General features: G+C 47.8%; 1 protein-coding gene across 2 annotated transcripts in view; it reads right to left on the bottom strand.

The window, feature by feature from the left end:
* LOC142559654 (MIF4G domain-containing protein B-like) overlaps positions 1 to 22,367 on the bottom strand; it is a 73,711-nt gene that overhangs the window by 11,476 nt on the left and 39,868 nt on the right. For both annotated transcript variants that reach the window (XM_075671223.1, XM_075671224.1), the window contains 2 exons: positions 21,938 to 22,124; positions 10,874 to 10,992 (listed from right to left, as the gene is read on the bottom strand). In XM_075671223.1, the coding sequence (XP_075527338.1) occupies positions 10,874 to 10,992; positions 21,938 to 22,124 (306 nt within the window). The remainder of the gene's footprint in view (positions 1 to 10,873; positions 10,993 to 21,937; positions 22,125 to 22,367) is intronic.

Consider the following 22,367-nt stretch of genomic DNA (forward strand, 5'->3'; position numbering starts at 1 on the left):
GGGGTTCTTTAACTTGTACCTAAATCTAACTACACGGGTGTTTTCGCATTTCGCCCCCATCGAAATGCGGCAGCCGTGGCCGGGATTCGATCGCGGCACCTCGTGTTTAGCAGCCGAGCACCATAGCCACTAAGCAACGACGGTGTGTGCCATCAATGCCAGACGACAACTACATGGCTCACGGTGTAGTCCGGACCACTCGGACGAAGGCGTGGCCGCTTTCTGTTTTAAAGTGGAGTTGAAGTCTCGCGCTACGCATGTTTTCAGCACCGCACCGAGGTCAAGCTAATAGTGAATAATAATATATGGGGTTTTACGTGCCAAAACCACTTTCTGATTATGAGGCACGCCGTAGTGGAGGACTCCGGAAATTTAGACCACCTGGGGTTCTTTAACGTGCACCTAAATCTAAGTACACGGGTGTTTTCGCATTTCGCCCCCATCGAAATGCGGCCGCCGTGGCCGGGATTCGATCCCGCGACCTCGTGCTCAGCAGCCTAACACCATAGCCACTGAGCAACCACGGCGGGTAAGCTAATAGTGAAGTTTCAACGCGGTAGATGACACGAGTGTTTGCAGCAGCGCGCATCCGAGGGCTTTCTTTTGTCGGATGACTTTTTGGTTCGCGGCCCCGCACGCGACCCTTCCAAAACGTTTCGCGACTAATCCGCTAGGGCAGGGCCCATGCGACTTCACGCCATGAAAAAGGCGGGTACTGAAGGGGGCGGGGGGCGGACTCGCACTTGAGCGGGGCTTTAAGGGACAGGTGGGCTTTGCAGCATGTAATTTTATGGCAGGTATCCCGATACAAGAACACTCCTGAAGGGGGGGGGAATCGCACTTTAGCGGCGCTTTAAGAGACTGGTGGGCTTTGCAGCATGTAATCTTATGGCAGGTATCCCGATACAAAAACACTCCTGAAGGGGGGGGGGGACTCGCACTTGAGCAGGGCTTTAAGGGACTGGTGGGCTTTGCAGCACGTAATTTTATGCCAAGTATCCCGATACAAAAACAATCTTGAAGGGGGGGGGGACTCGCACTTGAGCGGGACTGTAAGGGTCTGGTAGGCATGGCAGCATGTAATTTTATGCCAAGTATGCCGATGCAAAATACTCCTGAAGGGGGGACTCGCACTTGAACGGGGCTTTAAGGGACTGGTGGGCTTTGCAGCATGTAATTTTATGGCAGGTATCCCGATACAAAAACACTCCTGAAGGGGGAGGGACTCGCACTTGAGCGGGGCTTTAAGGGACTGGTGGGCTTTGCCGCACGTAATTTTATGCCAAGTATACCGATACAAAAACAATCCTGAAGGGTGGGGACTCGCACTTGAGCGGGGCTGTAAGGGTCTGGTAGGCTTGGCAGCTTGTAATTTTATGCCAAGTATGCCGATACAGAAATACTCTTTAAGGGGGGTCTCGCACTTGAGTGGGGCTTTAAGGGACAGGTGGGCTTGGCAGCATGTAATTTTATGGCAGGTATCCCGATACAAAAACACTCCTTAAGGGAGGGAGGACTCGCACTTGAGCGGGGCTTTAAGGGACTAGTGGGCTTTGCAGCATGTAATTCTATGGCAGGTATCCCGATAGAAGAACACTCCTGAAGTGGGGAATCGCACTTGAGCGGGGCTTTAAGGGACTGGTGGGCTTTACAGCATGTAATTTTATGGCAGGTATCCCGATACAAAAACACTCCTGAAGGGGGGGGGGACGCGCACTTGAGCAGGGCTTTAAGGGACTGGTAGGCTTTGCTGCACGTAATTTTATGCCAAGTATCCCGATACAATAACACTCCTGAAGGGAGGGGACTCGCACTTGAGCGGGGCTTTAAGGGGCTGGTGGGCTTGGCAGCATGTAATTTTATGGCAGGTATCCCGATACAAAAACACTCCTGAAGGGGGGGGGCTCGCACTTGAGCAGGGCTTTGAGGGACAGGTGGGCTTTGCAGCATGTAATATTATGGCAGGTATCCTGATACAAAAACACTCCTGAAGGGAGGGGACTCGCACTTGAGAGGGGCGTTAAGGGACTGGTGGGCTTTGCAGCACGTAATTTTATGCCAAGTATGCCGATGCAAAAATACTCCTGAAGGGGGGGACTCGCACTTGAGCGGGGCTTTAAGGGACTGGTGGGCTTTGCAGCACGTAATATTATGCCAAGTATCCCGATACAATAACACTCCTGAAGGGGGGGGACTCGAGCGGGGCGTTAAGGGACTGGTGGGCTTTGCAGCACGTAATATTATGCCAAGTATGCCCATGCAAAAATACTCCTCAAGGGCGGGGACTCGCACTTGAGCGGGGCTTGAAGGGACTGGTGGGCTTGGCAGCATGTATTCTTATGGCAGGTATCCCGACACAAAAACACTCCTGAAGGGGGGGGACTCGCACTTTAGCGGGGCTGTAAGGGTCTGGTAGGCTTGGCAGCTTGTAATTTTATGCCAAGTATGCAGATGCAAAAACAATCCTGAAGGGGGGGGGGGACACTCGCACTTGAGCGGGGCTTTAAGGGACTGGTGGGCTTTGCAGCACGTAATTTTATGCCAAGTATCCCGATACAAAAACAATCTTGAAGGGGGGGGGGACTCGCACTTGAGCGGGACTGTAAGGGTCTGGTAGGCATGGCAGCATGTAATTTTATGCCAAGTATGCCGATGCAAAACACTCCTGAAGGGGGGGACTCGCACTTGAGCGGGATTTTAAGGGACTGGTGGGCTTTTCAGCATGTAATTTTATGGCAGGTATCCCGATAGAAAAACACTCCTGAAGGGGGGACTCGCACTTGAGCGGGGCTATAAGGATCCGGTGGGCTTTCCTGCACGTATTTTTGTGCCAGGTGTGCCGTTACAAAAACAGTTTTGAAGGGGGGTCTCGCACTTGAGCGGGGCTATAAGGCTCCGGTGGGCTTTGCAGCATATATTTTTTGTGTCTGGTATGCCGTTACAAAAACAGCTCTGTAGGGGGAGGGGACTCCCAAGTGAGCGGGGGTTTATGTGACCGGTGGGCTTTGCAGGATGTATTTTGTGCCAGGTATGCCGTTACAAAAACAGTTCTGAAGGAAGGTCTCGCACTTGAGCGGGAAAATAATGATCCGGTGGGCTTTGCCGCACGTATTTTTGTGCCAGGTATGCCGTTACAAAAACAGTTTTGAAGGGGGGTCTCGCACTCGAGCGGGGCTGTAAAGATCCGATGGGCTTTGCAGCATGTATTTTTGTGCCAGGTATGCCGTTACAAAAACAGTTTAGAAGGGGGGTCTCGCACTGAGCGGGGCTATAAGGATCCGGTGGGCTTTGCAGCATGTATTTTTGTGCCAGGTATGCCGTTGCAGAAACAGTTCTGAATGGGATGTCTCGCACTTGAGCGGGGCTATAACGATCTGGTGGGCTTTGCTGCATGTATTTTTGTGCCAGGTATGCCGTTACAAAAACAGATCTGAAGGGGGTGTTTCGCACTTGAGCGGGGCTTTAAGGGACAGGTGGGCTTTGCAGCATGTAATTTTATGCCAAGTATCCCGATACAAAAATACTCCTGAAGTGGGGGGGGGGGGGTACTGGCACTTGAGCGGGGCTTAAGGGACTTGTGGGCTTGGCAGGATGTAATTTTATCGCAGGTATCCCGATAAAAAAACACTCCTGAAGGGGGGGACTCGCACTTGAGCGGGGCTTTAAGGGACTGGTGGGCGTTGCAGCGCGTAATTTTATGCCAATTATCCCGATACAAAAATACTCCTGAAGGGGGGGGAATCGCACTTTAGCGGCGCTTTAAGAGACTGGTGGGCTTTGCAGCATGTAATCTTATGGCAGGCATCCCGATACAAAAACACTCCTGAAGGGGGGGGGGGACTCGCACTTGAGCAGGGCTTTAAGGGACTGGTGGGCTTTGCAGCACGTAATTTTATGGCAGGTATCAAGATGTAAAAACACTAATGAAGGGGGGGGACTCGCACTTGAACGGGGCTTTAAGGGACTGGTGGGCTTGGCAGCATGTAATTTTATGGCAGGTATCCCGATACAAAAACACTCCTGAAGGGGGGGGGGGCTCGCACTTGAGCAGGGCTTTGAGGGACAGGTGGGCTTTGCAGCATGTAATATTATGGTAGGTATCCCGATACAAAAACACTCCTGAAGGTGGGGGGACTCGCACTTGAGCGGGATTTTAAGGGACTGGTGGGCTTTTCAGCATGTAATTTTATGGCAGGTATCCCGATAGAAAAACACTCCTGAAGGGGGGACTCGCACTTGAGCGGGGCTATAAGGATCCGGTGGGCTTTCCTGCACGTATTTTTGTGCCAGGTGTGCCGTTACAAAAACAGTTTTGAAGGGGGGTCTCGCACTTGAGCGGGGCTATAAGGCTCCGGTGGGCTTTGCAGCATATATTTTTTGTGTCTGGTATGCCGTTACAAAAACAGCTCTGTAGGGGGAGGGGACTCCCAAGTGAGCGGGGGTTTATGTGACCGGTGGGCTTTGCAGGATGTATTTTGTGCCAGGTATGCCGTTACAAAAACAGTTCTGAAGGAAGGTCTCGCACTTGAGCGGGAAAATAATGATCCGGTGGGCTTTGCCGCACGTATTTTTGTGCCAGGTATGCCGTTACAAAAACAGTTTTGAAGGGGGGTCTCGCACTCGAGCGGGGCTGTAAAGATCCGATGGGCTTTGCAGCATGTATTTTTGTGCCAGGTATGCCGTTACAAAAACAGTTTAGAAGGGGGGTCTCGCACTGAGCGGGGCTATAAGGATCCGGTGGGCTTTGCAGCATGTATTTTTGTGCCAGGTATGCCGTTGCAGAAACAGTTCTGAATGGGATGTCTCGCACTTGAGCGGGGCTATAACGATCTGGTGGGCTTTGCTGCATGTATTTTTGTGCCAGGTATGCCGTTACAAAAACAGATCTGAAGGGGGTGTTTCGCACTTGAGCGGGGCTTTAAGGGACAGGTGGGCTTTGCAGCATGTAATTTTATGCCAAGTATCCCGATACAAAAATACTCCTGAAGTGGGGGGGGGGGGGGGTACTGGCACTTGAGCGGGGCTTAAGGGACTTGTGGGCTTGGCAGGATGTAATTTTATCGCAGGTATCCCGATAAAAAAACACTCCTGAAGGGGGGGACTCGCACTTGAGCGGGGCTTTAAGGGACTGGTGGGCGTTGCAGCGCGTAATTTTATGCCAATTATCCCGATACAAAAATACTCCTGAAGGGGGGGGAATCGCACTTTAGCGGCGCTTTAAGAGACTGGTGGGCTTTGCAGCATGTAATCTTATGGCAGGCATCCCGATACAAAAACACTCCTGAAGGGGGGGGGGGGACTCGCACTTGAGCAGGGCTTTAAGGGACTGGTGGGCTTTGCAGCACGTAATTTTATGGCAGGTATCAAGATGTAAAAACACTAATGAAGGGGGGGGGGACTCGCACTTGAGCGGGGCTTTAAGTGACCGGTGGGCTTTGCAGCACGTATTTTTGTGCCAGGTACACAATATAAGAACAGACTGAAGGGGGAGGTCTCGCACTTGACCGGGGCTATAAGGATCCGGTGGGCTTTCCCGCACGTATTTTTGTGCCAGGTATGCAGTTACAAAAACAGCTCTGAAGGGGGGGACTCGCACGTGAGCGGGGGTTTAAGTGACCGGTGGGCTTTGCAGCATGTATTTTGCGCCAGGTATGCCGTTATAAAAACAGTTTTGAAGGGAGGTCTCGCACTTGAGCGGGGCTATAAGGATCCGGTGGGCTTTGCAGCATGTATTTTTGTGCCAGGTATGTCGTTAGGAAAACAGTTCTGAAGGGGGTGTTTCACGTTTGAGCGGGGCTATAAGGATCCGGTGGGCTTTGCAGCATGTATTTTTGTGCCTGGTATGCCGTTATAAAAACAGTTTTGAAAGGGGTGTCTCGCACTTGAGCGGGGCTATGAGGATCCGGTGGGCTTTGCAGCATGTATTTTTGTGCCAGGTATGTCGTTACAAAAACAGTTCTGTAGGGAGGTCTCGCACTTGAGCGGGGCTATAAGGATCGGGTGGGCTTTGCAGCATATATTTTGTGCCAGGTATGCCGTTACAAAAACAGCTCTGAAGGGGGGGACTCGCACGTGAGCGGGGGTTTAAGTGACCGGTGGGCTTTGCAGCACGTATTTTTGTGCCAGGTATGCCGTTACAAAAACAGTTCTGAAGGGGGGGTCTCGCACTTGAGCGGGCTATAAGGACCCGGTGGGCTTTGCTGCATGTGTTTTTGTGCCAGGTATGCCGTTACAAAAACAGTTCTGAAGGGGGTGTCTCGCACTTGTGCGGGGCTATAAGGATCCGGTGGGCTTTGCAGAATGTATTTTTGTGCCAGGTATGCCGTTACAAAAACAGTTCTTAAGGGGGTGTGTCGCACTTGAGCAGGGCTATAAGGATCCGGTGGGCTTCGCAGCATGTACTTTTTTGTTCCAGGTATGGCGTTACAAGAACAGTTCTGAAGGGGGGTGTTGCACTTGAGCGGGGCTATAAGGATCTGGTGGGCTTTCCCGCACGTATTTTTGTGCCAGGTATGCCGTTACAAAAACAGTTATGAAGGCGGTGTCTAGCACTTGAGCGGGGCTGTATGGATCCGGTGGGCTTCGCAGCATGTATTTTTGTGCCAGGTATGGCGTTACAAAAACAGTTCTGTAAGGGGGTCTTGCATTTGAGCGGGGCTATAAGGATCCGGTGGGCTTTGCAGCATGTATTTTGTGCCAGTTATGCCGTTACAAAAACAGTTCTGAAGGAGGCGAGGGTGGGGGGGGGGGCTCGTACTTGAGCGCGGCTTTAAGCGGCCGGCCGGCTTTGCCACACGTCTTTTTGTGCCAAGTACCCACTGACGTACTGCCGCTGGGGCTTCCCGTAGGTGAAAAACAAAAATATGGCTCTTCATTTCGCCTTCTAATAATGAACCTGTTACCACGGAAATACATGTATAAAGCTTTAAAAGTCTACTTGATCAGTGTAATGTGACAAGTGCTTACGTCTTTAGCGTCCATTTAACATACACGTTTTCTGGCACTCGGCGTACGACTGCTTTCAGATGCCTCCATTCTAATATAATTAACACAGATCAACTTTATACCATTTCCGGGTTACTCCGATGTTGCATGGTAGAGGTTGTGAGGAATGATTTGTAAACGGTACAAACGGAGCTACTCCCAGAAACAAATGCGACCTTAGCGGAGGTGACAGCAATAGCACTAGTTATGAAAAAAAGTGCCCGCTGTTAACTAAGCCTCCTCTATGTAGAATTGTATTTACGGGCTCACTGGCCGCGTGCTGAAAATTGCTATAGAGCGATGGCCCTGTCCATATATCCACACTCGTTTCCTGCCGTCCTCGATTATGCTTCCATTCTCTTGGCACCCGTTCTGTAACCGATAACCCACCGGTTATCGCAAATGTTCTAGAGACACCGGCAAGACAGGGTTAGTAGCACGCTATGATGACGCTAGCTGCCGTGAAATTTCACAGAGCTGTAATCACTTCCTTTCTTTTTAATTTCTGATGAGCATTTTGGCCACAGACACAGCGTCGTTTTGAGGCCAAATGTGTACGGCGATGTAACGTAACTAAACTATCATGAACGTAGATTGTAAAACAAGGCGTGGGTACTACAAGAAATGGAGAGCATCTTCGTTCGGAATAAAAGCCTATAATTAGCGTACGCAGCATGCCAAACTGTAGATCCTAAGATGACAAGCTGGGCACGGTACTTGCCATTTAATATGCGTGGAGCATACGTGCGCGCTCAGCAAAGAAAAACAAAGGCGCTTGAAGCTCGCTTCTCCACATCAGTTGACATTTCTGTGGAGGAGCCCTACTACATGGTGTACCTGTCTTCGACGTTGACGGCCATCACCTTAGTGTTCGTAAGGTTTTCGCCACAGTGAAGTCATGTTTCAGCACAGATAGGTACCGAAAGAAAATGTTGTGAATGCAGAAGAGTAAATGAGTTCAATGATGTGGGTCACTTTGTGGTCGAATAAAGCGGGTAGTTTATTTAACGGAGGGATGCGCGACGTAGAGAAGTTACTACAACGACGCCCTTGGCGTACTGTAATGCCACATAGCGGTAAGGTAAGCCTTTTCCCACTACGTGCAGCAGACCCAAGGCAACAGATTTCCGTAGCTCAGAAGAATCGATTTAGTTCGTCGAGTTGTTACGCCTTCTGCCTCAAAAACTCAATTGACGAATATAAATACCTAGGTGCCACAACCAGAAACCTAAGTTGCAACTCGCATGTCTCCCACATCTCTGACTCAGCATTTCGTAAACTGTCTTCTAAGGCACAAACTCCCTGACCAAACATTTTGGTGCATACTCGTAAATGGACACAGTAAACTCGAGTACACTTGCGTTATTCGGGACCCTTACATAAAAACAAACCTACACGCCCCCGAGATAATACAGCGCAAGGCTCTCAGCTTTATTTTTAAATATCGACGTACAGACTCTCCTAAATCACCGATAAAGAAACACGATATCCATACGCTCCAAATAAGACCTGATATTAACAGATTAAAGTTCCTCTTGAAAGTTATTTTCGAGTACCTTACAGCATACCTAAGCTCTGTCACTAGAAGACAAAAGAGGCATCGTCATGAAAACCAATGCCACACAGCCCCAGAACTGGCATCTAAATAGTCGTTTTTCTCCTGAAGAATGAGTGACGAAGAAACTACGATCAGTCTTAACAGAGAGACTTAATATTACTGATCGCGTTGATTCACAGTACAACTGTGTGTTTCCTTGTCATTTGTTCAATTACGATGTTGGCGAGCATTGATAGTGTTATTAGTGTTTTATTGAGTGTTGTATATGCTTATTTCTATCCTATACTTGCTTTCCTCCTATCTAAAGTACGCAATATTGAACCACCTATTTCTTTCCATGTATTCCCCTTGCCTATGTTTCTAACTCATATGTTTCTTTGCATATCTTTTTGAATTGATCCTCCAGCTTGGGCCTATTGCGGCCTGCTGTATCTTGTAAATCAGTAAAATAAACGAAATTATTCCCTAGGGTGTGCGCTCACGGCACATTTTTTACTATGTAGTAGTATATATATATATATATATATATATATATATATATATATATATATATATATATATATATATATATATATATATATATATAGCGTACATCGCGTTGCAACAATGTATGTTGCCGTATTTCCCCTACGACCAGGTACCTTTTTTTGTATAGTGATGCGTCCGCCGGACCTACTACCTACTCATCCTGGCCGTGGTGCTTTGACGGGCTTTAGGACCGAATGTCAGAATTTCAATTTCCGCGATAGTGTCGTATTCGTCATCGTGTCATCTCCGGTTGGCCTACAAGACGACATGCGGCGCGTGAGCTCTCACGTAGCAGAGTTGCTGCGAGGGCCAGGAAAGAGGGGGGGGGGCGGCACTGTCATTCGTTAGCTCGCTAGCTGCTTCATCGCGGGAAGGCGAGCTGAAGAGTGGTGGCTTTCGAGCAAGCAAGTTGCGGGAGGGGCCAGAAGGAGGAGGAGGGGACGCTCTCTCTCACTCGCTCCATCTGTACGATCGTTCGGGTTATTAGCTTACATTGACAATCATACTCAATGGTTTCTACTAAAACTTTTGATATTATTATTGTTGATACGAAAGCGTCAAATGGCCCATCGAATGAAAAATTCCGGCTCTGTAGTCTGCAGCAGCGAAACGGCACCTAAATTCCCATTGGTTGCGACGCCAGGTCTCAAACGTGCCTGGGCGGAGCAGAGCGGGCGTAAAGGAACACCTGCTGTAGCAGCAGTGCGCCAGGTGTTGCGTGAGGGGAGAGGGCATCGCCGCGACGCCACGTCACACTCGCTCTCGGGAGCCGGCGCGAGGTATCGCTCTCGCACCTCCACTGGGCTTAACTGCTGCTCCTGCCTGCCGGCATTGGGGGCCGCTTCTTCCTCGGTCTCTCCTCGACGTCGGTGGCATGAGGCGTTGGCACCGCAGGCTGCTGCTGCCTCTTGCTAGGTCGGGCATCACGTGCCGCTATGGTACAATACTCACAGCGCAAAACTAGAAAGACCGCTCAGCGGCGTTCACTTGGACATCAATGCTTTCGCTTTGACAACTCATAAGAAGTGCTTAGGTGTCCTCTTATTATTATTATTATTATTATTATTATTATTATTATTATTATTATTATTATTATTTATCGTGCTCATGAATAGCCAGAGGCCTTGGCGGTGGTGTGCTTCAGAGGTGTAGATAAGAAATAGGTGTACCGAATTAAAACATTCAATTAAAAAAATGTACCCAATATTAAAGTTTTCGACATTGACGGACTCCTCGACTGACGCTGTCAACATGGAAACGCAATAAATTTTTCTGCAACGTTACGCCTGCTGAATTACATTTGTTAGTCACCATCACAAACAAAACATTCTGAGACTGCGTACGCCCAAGCAAAGTTTAGCGCTAATGTAATGTCCGGACATATCGTATTGCGTACAACATTAAATAATAAACATAAAAAACCTAAAAAAGCCTAATCACGCTGCTTACGTCGCATTTCCGACGGCGTTAACTTGCATTTATAGAACACATGGACATGAGGGGGTAACAAGTAAGATGAGGTCTGCGTGAGCCCGTAATATGATGGAAGGTTCGTAAAAGGGAAAGTTGTCAACCACTCGACTGTAGCATGAAGGTACAAAGAAAACTCGTGTTTCCTTTCTGAGAAACCAGTTTGGATTTACTTTGTAGGTTCGTGTATGCCGTCGGCTGCATAAAATTTTTTTTCCCTTTCAGAGATTTAAAAAGTTGTACGTCATAAAGATCTATCACGGAGCACGACAGAATTAAGCTGCGGGCTTGATGAGGGTGCACAAGACGCGTGCTCGCGTGCTTACGACTCACCGCGATGACGCAGGCGCAAAACCTGGCCGCCATCTCGGCGCTGTCGTCGTCGTTGATGGCCTTCCCGCACACGGCGCGCACCAGTCGATCCACCTGCTCGGCCGTCAAGGAATCCGGGTCTGCGAGGAAAGGGCGCAGGGCTCACGCCACGCTCGAGTTACGGCAAAAGCATTGGAGATATGGCGGTTGAAGTGCCTTAACGTACTAAACGAGAAGAAATGGCGGTTAACCGAGGGGCCCGATTTTCATTAATCACATAAGCCAAAAAAAAAACAGACACTATGGACAACACAGGGGAAATTACTTGTCCTTACTAACTGAAATAAAGGAATTCTGAATTAATGGAATTGAAAGTGGACTAAAAAAACAACTTGCCGCAGGTGGGGAACGATCTCATGTCTTCGCATTACGTGGAGCATCGCACGCGTAATGCGAAGACGTGGGATCGTTCCCCAACTGCGTCAAGTTGTTTTTTTCTTCATCGACTTTCAATTCCATTAATTCAGAATTCCTTTGTTTCAGTTAGTAAGGACAAGTATTTGTCCCCGTATTGTCCTTGGTGTCTGTGCTTTTTGCTTCTTAACGTACTAAAGCTTCACGAACTGAAAGGATCACATGAATATGAAAGGCTCGAATAGGTCAACACCAAGATAACCGTCTTCACTTGCATGTCTTGCAAAAAAGACGCTTTACGGCTAGCCTGTAAAGTCCTACATCGCTGCCACACTGCACACTTATTTAAGAAGCACCACATCATTCAGGTTACATCAAGGTACGATTACGAACTATGCCGTTTATGGAAAAACTGGGTTTACAGTAAAATAACTAAGCCATAACAAGCTTAGCTAGGCGAGAAAAAAACTTCTTTGCTTATAAATGTTCGCCATCCTGAAGTGTAGTATGTCGCCAAAGTAGAACCAATTACGGAGATCAAATGTTAAAATTTCAATTGCCTACACTTCTAAACCACATAACAAATGAAAATAACATCGACATATCTGGTATATCACCCAAAGAACCGCGCTTAGTATTTGTATAGTGATGTGATACGGTGGCTTACTTTTTTCTTTACGCCTGCTCTGTAATCTCCTTCTCGAGCGACGTTCCATAACTCGCGCATGTGTTTCCTCTTAGTAGGTTGTACTCTCTCAGCCGCACGCTTTTATGCTGTGCCGTGTGCTAGGGCGTCAGGGCTCCTCAAGCTGTTCTCACAACTTTTACCTGTCTTTCTCGTAACTTTTTTTTCCGTGGAATAAAATTTTGATTCAATTCAATAACAGAGGAGACCTCCACCTGGAAACTTCAGTGAAAGCGACTACAGCGCAGAACCAGAAATAGACAAGGGCAAATCAGCAGATGTGTGCAAGTTAGGCTGCACGAATATAAGCTGAAGGTAAAAAAAAAGGCACGAAAGATTTCCTTGCCTGCACAGCACTCAGTGCCGTTGCGTTGCACAGCTTGAAGATACGAGAGATATGGCCAAGCATCAGAGTTATTTTGCCAGAATAATTATAGAAAAAGCAGTGGCAGACAGATGTCCCATCCGTAAACGTCCTACCTCCAGGCATTTGGGTAGTATGGCATATAGTGTTCCTTTGTAGATAGTTTGTTCTCGCTTAGTGCTTTTCGAATCGCTGTGCCTTTGTTGCACGCCTGTGTGTGTGTGTGTGTGAGAGAGAGAGAGAGAGAGAGAGAGTCGGCGTTTGTGACCGTCCCTTTCCTGCGCTGTAGTCTCTTTGCCGAAACGTTACCTCAAGTAGAAGAGAAATCGCAGCCGAGGCCTGCGGATTCAGCGTCCTTGTCGGCTGCTTGAGAGGTCACGGGTTTAAAACCACGGTGCAGCCGGTTACCCACGGATTATAATTTGGCGCAATGGTACAAACGCTATGCAAAGGGGGAAGAGCGCTGCGGTGGCGTAGAGGTAGAACACCCGCCTCGCGTGCGAGAGGTCCGTGGTTCGAATCCCGGTGCCGCGCAATTTTCCACCGGAATAAAAAAAAACATCCGGGTGTTCATAAAATTGCACAAACAGGCCTGGAGTGTGGCCTGATCCCGGTGACCAGAACCGGTAACACACTCCCTCACCAGAGCAGGATTGGCCACCCTGGTGTAGTACTTGGCCACAACCTCCTATATGAATACAACAATTAAACCCCGGCCTACAGTCCCCAGCAGCTGCGAAGCAACTGACCACGGCGGCGGTCAGACCTGCGACGCAGCAGAGGGTGCGAAGAATCCCTGGCTCTGGACAGGCCGCCATTGGAATATGAACCTGGCAACGTTTCACGCTAGAACGTTATCTAGTGAGGCGAGTCTAGCAGTGCTATTGAAGGAATTAGAGGGCAGTAAATGGGATATAATAGGGCTCAGTGAAGTTAGGAGGCCAAACGAAGCATATACAGTGCTAAATAGCGGGCACGTCCTGTGCTACCGGGGCTTTGCGGAGAGACGAGAACTAGGAGTCCGATTCCTAATTAATAAGAATATAGCTGGTAACATACAGGAATTCTATAGCATTAACGAGAGAGTGGCAGGTCTTGCTGTAAAATTTAATAAGAGCTACAAAATGAAGGCTGTACAGGTCTACGCCCCTACATCCAGTCGTGATGACCAGGAAGTCGAAAGCTTCTATGAAGACGTGGAATCGGCGATGGGTAGAGTGAAAACTAAATGCACTATACTAATGGGCGACCTCAATGCCAAGGTAGGCAAGAAGCAGGCTGAAGACAAGGCAGTGGAGGAATATGGCATAGGCACTAGGAATAACAGGGGAGAGTTATTGGTAGAGTTTATGATAATGAATACCTTCTTCTGCAAGCGGGATAGCCGAAAGTGGACGTGGAGGAGCCCTACTGGCGAAAGACTAAAAATGAAATAGACCTCACACTCTGCGCTAACCCTGGCATCATACAAGATGTGACCATAGGATGGTAAGAACTCGAATTAGCCTCGACCTGAGGAGGGAGCGGAAGAAACTGGTACATAAGAAGCCGATCAATGAGTTAGCGGTAAGAGGAAAAATAGAGGAGTTCCAGATCAAGCTACAGAGCAGGTATTCGGCTTTAACTCAGGAAGAGGACTTTAGTGTTGAATCAGTGAACGACAATCGTGTGGTCATCATTAAGGAGTGCAATAGAAGTCGCTGGTAACTCCGTTAGACAGGATACCAGTAAGCAATCGCAGGAGACGAAAGATCTGATCACGAAACGCCAATGTATGAAAGCCTCTAACCCTACTGCTAGAATAGAACTGGCAGAACTTTCGAAGGTAATCAACAAGCGTAAGACAACAGACATAAGGAAGTATAATATGGATAGAATTTAACATGCTCTCAGGAATGGAGGAAGCCTAAAAGCAGTGAAGAAGAAACTAGGAATTGGCAAGAATCAGATGTATGCGTTAAGAGGCAAAGCCGGCAATATCATTACCAATATGGCTGAGATAGTTCAAGTGGCTGAGGAGTTCTATAGAGATTTATACAGTACCAATGGCACCCACGACGATAATAGAAGAGAATAGTCTAGAGGAATTTGAAATCCCACAGGTAACGCCGGAAGAAGTAAAGAAAGCCTTGGGAGCTATGCAAAGGGGGAAGGCAGCTGGGGAGGATCAGGCAACAGCAGATTTATTGAAGGATGGTGGGCAGATTGTTCTAGAGACACTGGCCACCCCGTATACGCACTGCCTCATGACTTCGAGCGTACCGGAATCTTGGAAAAACGCTAACATAATCCTAATCCATAAGAAAGGGGACGCCAAAGACTTGAAAAATTATAGTCCGATCACCTTACTGTCCGTTGCCTACAAAGTATTTACTAAGGTAATTGCAAATAGAATCAGGAACACCTTAGACTTCCGTCAACCAAAGGACCAGGCAGGATTCCGTAAAGGCTATTCAAACATAGACCATATTCACACTATCAATCAGGTGATAGAAGAATGTGCGCAATATAACCAACCTTTTTATATATCTTTCATTGATTACGAGAAAGCATTTTATTCAGTCGAAACCTTAGCAGTCATGGAAGCATTGCGGAATCAGGGTGTAGACGAGCCGTATGTAAATATATTGAAAGATCTATAGCGGCTCCACAGCCACCGTAGTCCTCCATAAAGAAAGCAACAAAATTCCAATAAAGAAAGGCGTCAGACAGGGAGATACGATCTGACCAATGCTATTCACAGCGTGTTTACAGGGGGTATTCCGGGACCTGGATTGTGAAGAATTGCGGATAAGAGTCAATGGAGAATACCTTAATAACTTGCGATTCACTGATGATATTGCCTTGCTTAGTAACTCAGGGGCCCAACTGCAATGCATGCTCACTGACCTGGAGAGGCAAAGCCGGAGGGTGGATCTAAAAATTAATCTGCAGAAAACGAAAGTAATGTTTAACAGTCTCGGAAGAGAACAGCCGTTTACGATAGGTAGTGAGGCACTGGAAGTGGTAAGGGAATATATCTACTTAGGACAGGTAGTGACTGCGGATCCAGATCATGAGAATGAAATAATCAGAAGAATAAGAATGGGCTGGGGTGCGTTTGGCAGGCATTCTCAGATCATGAACAGCAGGTTACCATTATCCCTCAAGAGAAAAGTTTATAACAGCTGTGTCTTACCAGTACTCACGTACGGGGCAGAAACCTGGAGGCTTACGAAAAGGGTTCTACTTAAATTGAGGACGACGCAACGAGCTATGGAAAGAAGAATGATAGGTGTAACGTTAGGGGATAAGAAAAGAGCCGATTGGGTGAGGGAACAAACGCGAGTTAATAATATCTTAGTTGAAATCAAGAAAAAAAATGGGGGCATGGGCAGGACACGTAATGAGGAGGGATGATAACCGATGGTCATTAAGAGTTACAGAATGGATTCCAAGGGAAGGGAAGCGTAGCAGAGGGCGGCAGAAAGTTAGGTGGGCGGATGAGATTAAAGGGAAGCTGAAGAGTCTGGAATTCAATAAGAGGCTCATATACGGATGTGGGAACCTTATAAACCATGAAGGTAAAATTTTGGGGGGATTTTTCACTGAGGAGCGACGCAATCGTCAGTTAAAATTGCGCTGTAGCTCCGCCCCCCGTCGAGCGCCGCGCGCTGCTGCTGACGCTGACGATGCGAGCGGAGACCGGAAACCGCGGCTTAGTGACGTCAACACTGGTGTTCCGCTCCTTCGCAGTCTCCGCGACCGTGCCTGACCGGGCTTATTTCTGCGTGCGTGTCGTCCTAATCTGCTTCGCTCGACCCTACATTCCTTTATTTGTGTGTATATAGGAGTGGTAGTTGACGTGTGCAGCATCAATTGAACGTGTAGGCCGATCATGCCGGCGTTATGTGCAGCCTACGCTTGCACGAACACCAGCGGCCGCGACGATGTTCCGATGTTCCATTAGTTCCTGCAAGACAAGAAGCTTTCAGCTAAGTGGGAGGCTGCTATGAAGCTAAACAACTTCAAGCGCTCAAGAACAAGTGTTGTGCTCTAACCACTTCCGTGACGATTACTACAGGAGCTTATCAATAATGCGTGCTTTGGGTTCTCCTAAAAAAATTGTTAGCACGCTGAACGGAAAGTGCATGTTTATCGCCCTCCCTTGACGCAGGTTTCATCGCCAAGCGCCGCGAATTTTCTATTCGTACGTGGGTTGTGAAACAGACTGCAGTTTGCAGGGACAACATGGCCACAATTAGTCCATGACCGGGGTAGTTGGAGAAGTATGGGAGAGGCCTTTGCCCTGCAGTGGGCGTAACCAGGCTGATAGAGATGATGGTACAAATGAAGGAAATCCTAGTGCCGGGCCGGTGTACCATGACGTCTATTATAATCCGATGATAAGCGGCGACAGCGGTACATCGGCCCGACACTAGGCTTTCCTCAGGGGTGAAACGTATGGGGTAGGAGTGCGCGCCGTGGGAATCGCGTAGAAACCCTGTCGGCACGCATAACCCTCTAGAGGCGGCCTTGCCATTTCCGTTGCATCAATTTTCTATAGGGCGTCCGCAAACAGCTGGTGGGTGGGGACACCGTCGGTTCAACAACGGCAACTTTACAACAAAGTCTCGATCCGAGCACTTGTTCCAAGACAGTGCCCGTGTCGAAGTGTTAGATCCAGGCTAAAGACTCCGCGGTTGAGAAAGATAGACTTAGAAAAATGAGTGAACACCGCAGGGCGCTGTCAACTGAAATTTATTGGAGAAAAACAAGTTCGGCAGCGTGTTACAGTGCAGTAACACGAAAAGACGAAAGCCCGCTGCACGCGTGGTATTCATTAAGTTATACAATCGGAGAGACATAACGAACCGCTGTGTGAAGTGAACCCATGGCGCTGTAGGTCGACCTCCTCAACGATACTTGTGAGCACCTAATGCGCCACCTAGAAATTCCTTCCTTCCTTCCTCCCTCCCTCTCTCCCTCCCACCCTTCTTTCCTTAATATGTTTGCATCACTGGACTAGACGCCGCTTTTTTCAAGTATGAGCGCCGCCTTTTTCGGGTATGAGCCAATGCAACGAACCACTTAAGCCTTTTGCCCTGATAAGGAATAAGAATAAACATGAGCAATAGCCTAGCGTTCGTGTTCTGTTGATCCTCTGCATTCGTGAATTTCGCGGTGTTTGTTACCATCATCACGAACAGTCGTTTTTAACGCGACGGCGTTAAAGAGGTCGTGTCGCAGAAAATCCGGCGTTGGCGTCCGGCGTCCCGCATCGGCGTCGGGCGTAGCGGCAAAACGTTTTTCGAACCACTTAAACCCAGGCAAGCAATTGGAAGGAACGTACGAAATTCAATTTCTCAAGCTAAAATGCTCAGGAAAAATGGTAAACTAGGACTTGCACACAACCTGCGGACACGATAGCTCTCGGATTGTAATTTGACTATACGAGAAAACATTATTCTGTTACGCGAAAACAAAAAAAAGACCATTCACACACACAAGCCGGCCGCGGCGTTCACAGACCCGCCGCGGTGTCCGCCATTTTGAGCGCGCCCGGTTCCTTGCAATCCACTGGCGCTCGCCTCCGCCGCATCGCAAGAGGCCGCGTTTCTACCACAAAGCTCGCCTTCGTGCATAACGTTCGCGGCAAGGGTTTCCCGTTAAACATTACGGTTACATACGCTGCAATTGCCGGGAAGCGTGAGAAACAGTCAGGGATCTCTGAATGCTATCGCGTTCCACTCTTAAAGGGGAAGCTTAAGTGTCCATTTTTTAGACGACGTGAGCGCAATGTAGCAATGACGATGACAGCGCGGGGACGACGGCATGACGAGAGTCGGGCGACGAAGATGGACTGACAAAGATGGAAAATATGTGACATCACGACCACGGTACGGCAAAGAATGCATATCGACTGCATGAAGACGACATCATAGCGAGGGTCGGATGAAGACGCTGGAATGGCGACGATGGGCCAGCCACGACGACATCACGACCACAAGCACGAATCTACTTGCCCGAGCTATTACACAACTTTGTTAACTGGTGCGGCGTGAAAGGCGGGATGATGACTGCATGATGAAAGTAAGTCAGATGACGTAGCTGGAATGACGACAGTGTAACTACCACGACAGCATCAGGACAGTGGTATGGCAACGAATGCATGACGACTATGTGAAGACAACATGGCGGCGATGGCTCGACGAGGGCAGCATGACGGAAGCTGGATGACTAAGCTGTAACGACCACGACTTCACAAACACCAGCACATACCTAGTGACCCAAGCTATTTGACAACTTCGTTCACTTGGTCGGCACGAAAGGGTGGACGGCGACGGCAGGACAGTGTCGGACGACAGACCAGGAATGACGAAGAGAGAATGACAACGACGGCGTCATGACAATGGAACGTTGACGAATGCATGACGACGAAGCAAGACGAGAGTCGGATGACTAAGTTGGAGTGACTGCGATGAATTGACCACGACAGGATCAGGACCACCAGTACATACCCAGTGGTCTAAGCTGTTAGCCAACTTGGGTCATTTGGTCGGCATGACACACACACACACACACACACACACACACACACACACACCACCACCACCACTACTACTACTACTACTACTACCACCACTACCACTACTACTACTACCACCACCACCACTACTACTACTACCACCACTACTACTACTACCACTACTACCACTACTACTACTACCACCACTACCACTACTACTACTACTACCACTACTACTACTACTACCACCACTACTACTACTACTACCACTACCACCACTACTACTACTACTACCACTACCACCACTACTACTACTACTACTACTACCACTACCACCACTACACTCTAAGAACAGTTTACACCCTTTGGCTTGCCCCTTCTGCCACACAAAAATAATCGTCATCTGCCTTGATCCGTTTCCTTTCTTTATCGCTGCGAGCCCAGAACTTTCCAGTAACGAATGGCACGCGCGTTATCAGCATAGAACAGTTTACACCCTTTGGAGCGCCCCTTCTGATAACGCGCGTGCCTTTCGTCACTGGAAAGTTCCGGGCTTGCAGCGATAAAGAAAGGAAACGCATCAAGGCAGATGATTATTTTTGTGTGGCAGAAGGGGCAAGCCAAAGGGTGTAAACTGTTTTTAGAGTGTACTACTACTACTACCACTACCACCACTACCACCACTACTACTACTACTACCACTACTACCACTACTACCACCACTACTACCACTACCACTACTACCACCACTACTACCACTACTACCACCACCACCACCACCACCACCACTACCACCACTACCACCACTACCACCACTACTACCACTACCACCACTACCACCACCACTACCACCACTACCACCACCACTACCACCACCACCACCACCACCACCACCACCACCACTACTACTACTACTACTACTACTGCTATCCAAACCTCACGTGCGAATTTCTACAGTGCGAAAATGACGTCCTTTGTGTTGCAACATAGGGGTGCAAAATATCCAGAAATTATGATCGGAAGAAAGAAAAATTTCGTTTTTTTGTTTCAGGAAATTTGGGAAATTGAGAAAAATTGTAACTCCAGTGATAAATAGGTTATACTTACTATGCGAGCAATAAAAATAATTACCCTTAAGAGGAAGCTTTAGCTCGGGTGCTACTATCTAAATACATGTAAAAGGAGAATTCGTTTTTCTCGACAGCCACTGCACTATATTTGACGAATTTTGTTGCATTTAAAAGAAAACACTTAAAATCTACTGACTGTTCGTTTGAAATTCTTGATTAGATAGTCAATCCTTTATTAAAAATTGTCAAATACCGAAAATTTTCAGAAAAAGAAACAATCAAGTTTGCAACTCTAAGTCAGCAGAGAAAAACGATATCACAATTGCATTATTTGCACCTGATAGTACATCTAAAGCGGGCAACACTGATATGTTACCCCCCCCCCCCCATGAATCTAAAAAAAATCTATAATATTGAAATACAGCTTTTTCAGAGCCCTTCTACAAAACGTAACAGATTCACGTAAGACAAATTGACATATCGAATTTGTCCGCTTTGAATGATCTAATGGATGTCGTTTATAGAACCGCGATATCTGTTCTTGGTGCAGAGCTATTAATATATAGATTTCGTGCGTCTATTCTTTTTTCGAACTAGCAAATAGTTTAAAATTTCTTTAACAATATTTAGACCCCAAATCGAAATTACGCTTCGAACAGTCACTAGAATTTAACTTTTTAGCTCAAACGCAACAAATTTCATTAAAATCGGTGCAGAGGTTATCTTAGAAAAGCGTTTTTTGCGTTTTACATGTATTTGAATGGGCCGTATCGGAGTTGGCCCCGACCTAAAGCTTCCTGTTAAGTACATACGGTAATTACCTAGATACCTAGATAACACGTAAAAAAATGGAATGAACGCCTCGTTCTCTTTTACGAAAGATTGCTAATCTGATAACTGAAAGAAATGTTACTCAGCGTCCGCGTCGCTCTTGCTGGAAGCACTTGCATTAGACTCCAATGCGGCTGCTTCCACATTGAAATTTGTAAGTTGACAAGCTTTCGAACACGTTTATGAGCCTGTCGCGAAGGTTATGACGAATATTTCCGAACAAAGACCAGTTTCGTTCACAACTGGTAGATGGTCAATCAATCTGAAACAGCCTAGGCGCTGTAAGTGGCCGCGCCTGACTAATGCAAAGGCCTTACAACAAAGTAGACGCCCTCACGTGCTTCGCGAAGTCCCAGGCTCCAGTCCCGAACGAAAACCCAGAGGGCGCCCTGTATTCGGCTACTTTTGAAGCTACGCTATGTTTTTATAGCGGGACTGAGGGCTAATAACGAAGACATGCACTTCAGATCTGTGCTGCCATTTTCTTGAGGTCGCAGCTTCTAGAACCGTACGCTGGCTGCATAACCGAGAATGGCAAATATAACTGTATGTGGAAATTGTAACGTTTTCTTTTCACGATCTCGGTGCTGAAAAAAAAAAACTGGAGAAAAAAAGCGTCTTTTCCCCCAAATCCTTCCGGGTTTTTTCGACGCCATTACCTCTCTAATCCTACCTACAAAGGCTACCCATGTGGGACTTGTCTCCAAATAATATTCGTAATATATTGCTACGGGATAGTATTTCCAATGACGAAGAGCTGAGCAGTAAGAAGACGACGACGACGACGATTTGAAGCTAGCGCGGGCTGTTGCCTCTTGGCCAAGCGCAGCGTATTTTCTTGTAAATATACTTGTACATAGCTTTTCGTCTGCGTCTTCCTCAGTAACAATATGTTACGTGCATTTACACTAATTATCGCTGCACTTTCTCTAATTGCAGGTCATGAAAGACATGTTTATCAGCGTGACAGCGTTTCTCACAGGAAAGTATCGAGCGCAGATCGTGTTAAATAATGGAAATGAACGCAAACAGACGGTCATGTTCGGGGAGATGTGCCCAAGTTAGCACGATATCCGTGGGCCCCTGATGGAAATTCGAGGATATCCCCACCAATGTTTCGTCCGCAGGATGGCTGCGGTATGAAATTCTTGCGTTTCTTTCCCTCTGTACCGCACCAGTACATGTTCCTTTTTTGAAGTACGGAAGCTCGTACCGCATAGAGCTTTTTGTACTATGCTGAGGCGCTGGCTTGTCGATGCGGCAGCCCCGTGCTCTTCCTTGCGTGACGTCTCGTGACCCGAAAAACTGCGGTCGACGCCCTCACCGCCGCTGGTCTCACGCTTTCGCCGCTGCTGCCGCGTTCGACGCTCGCTGGCTCTGGTTGAGGACGATGGCGCACGCTGCGTGAGGAAGCCATAGGGAACACGCTGTTTTTATTTCCAGTAGCAAGTTACACGCACGTTCCGAGAACAAAAGTACACGGACCGCAGGCACGCCAAAAAACCTAATTCAGTCTTAATTCAGCTTAATTCAACCTAATTCAGGCGCACAACAGCGAAATTCAGTGCAATAGAAAGTTTACATTGCGAAGTTTGGGCCTGCAGTCCTCAATTTCAAGGTACGTTCATAGGCGGAGAAGAAAA

This window comes from Dermacentor variabilis, chromosome 10 (genome assembly GCF_050947875.1).
Source record: "Dermacentor variabilis isolate Ectoservices chromosome 10, ASM5094787v1, whole genome shotgun sequence".
Classification (NCBI taxonomy): Eukaryota; Metazoa; Arthropoda; class Arachnida; order Ixodida; family Ixodidae; genus Dermacentor; species Dermacentor variabilis.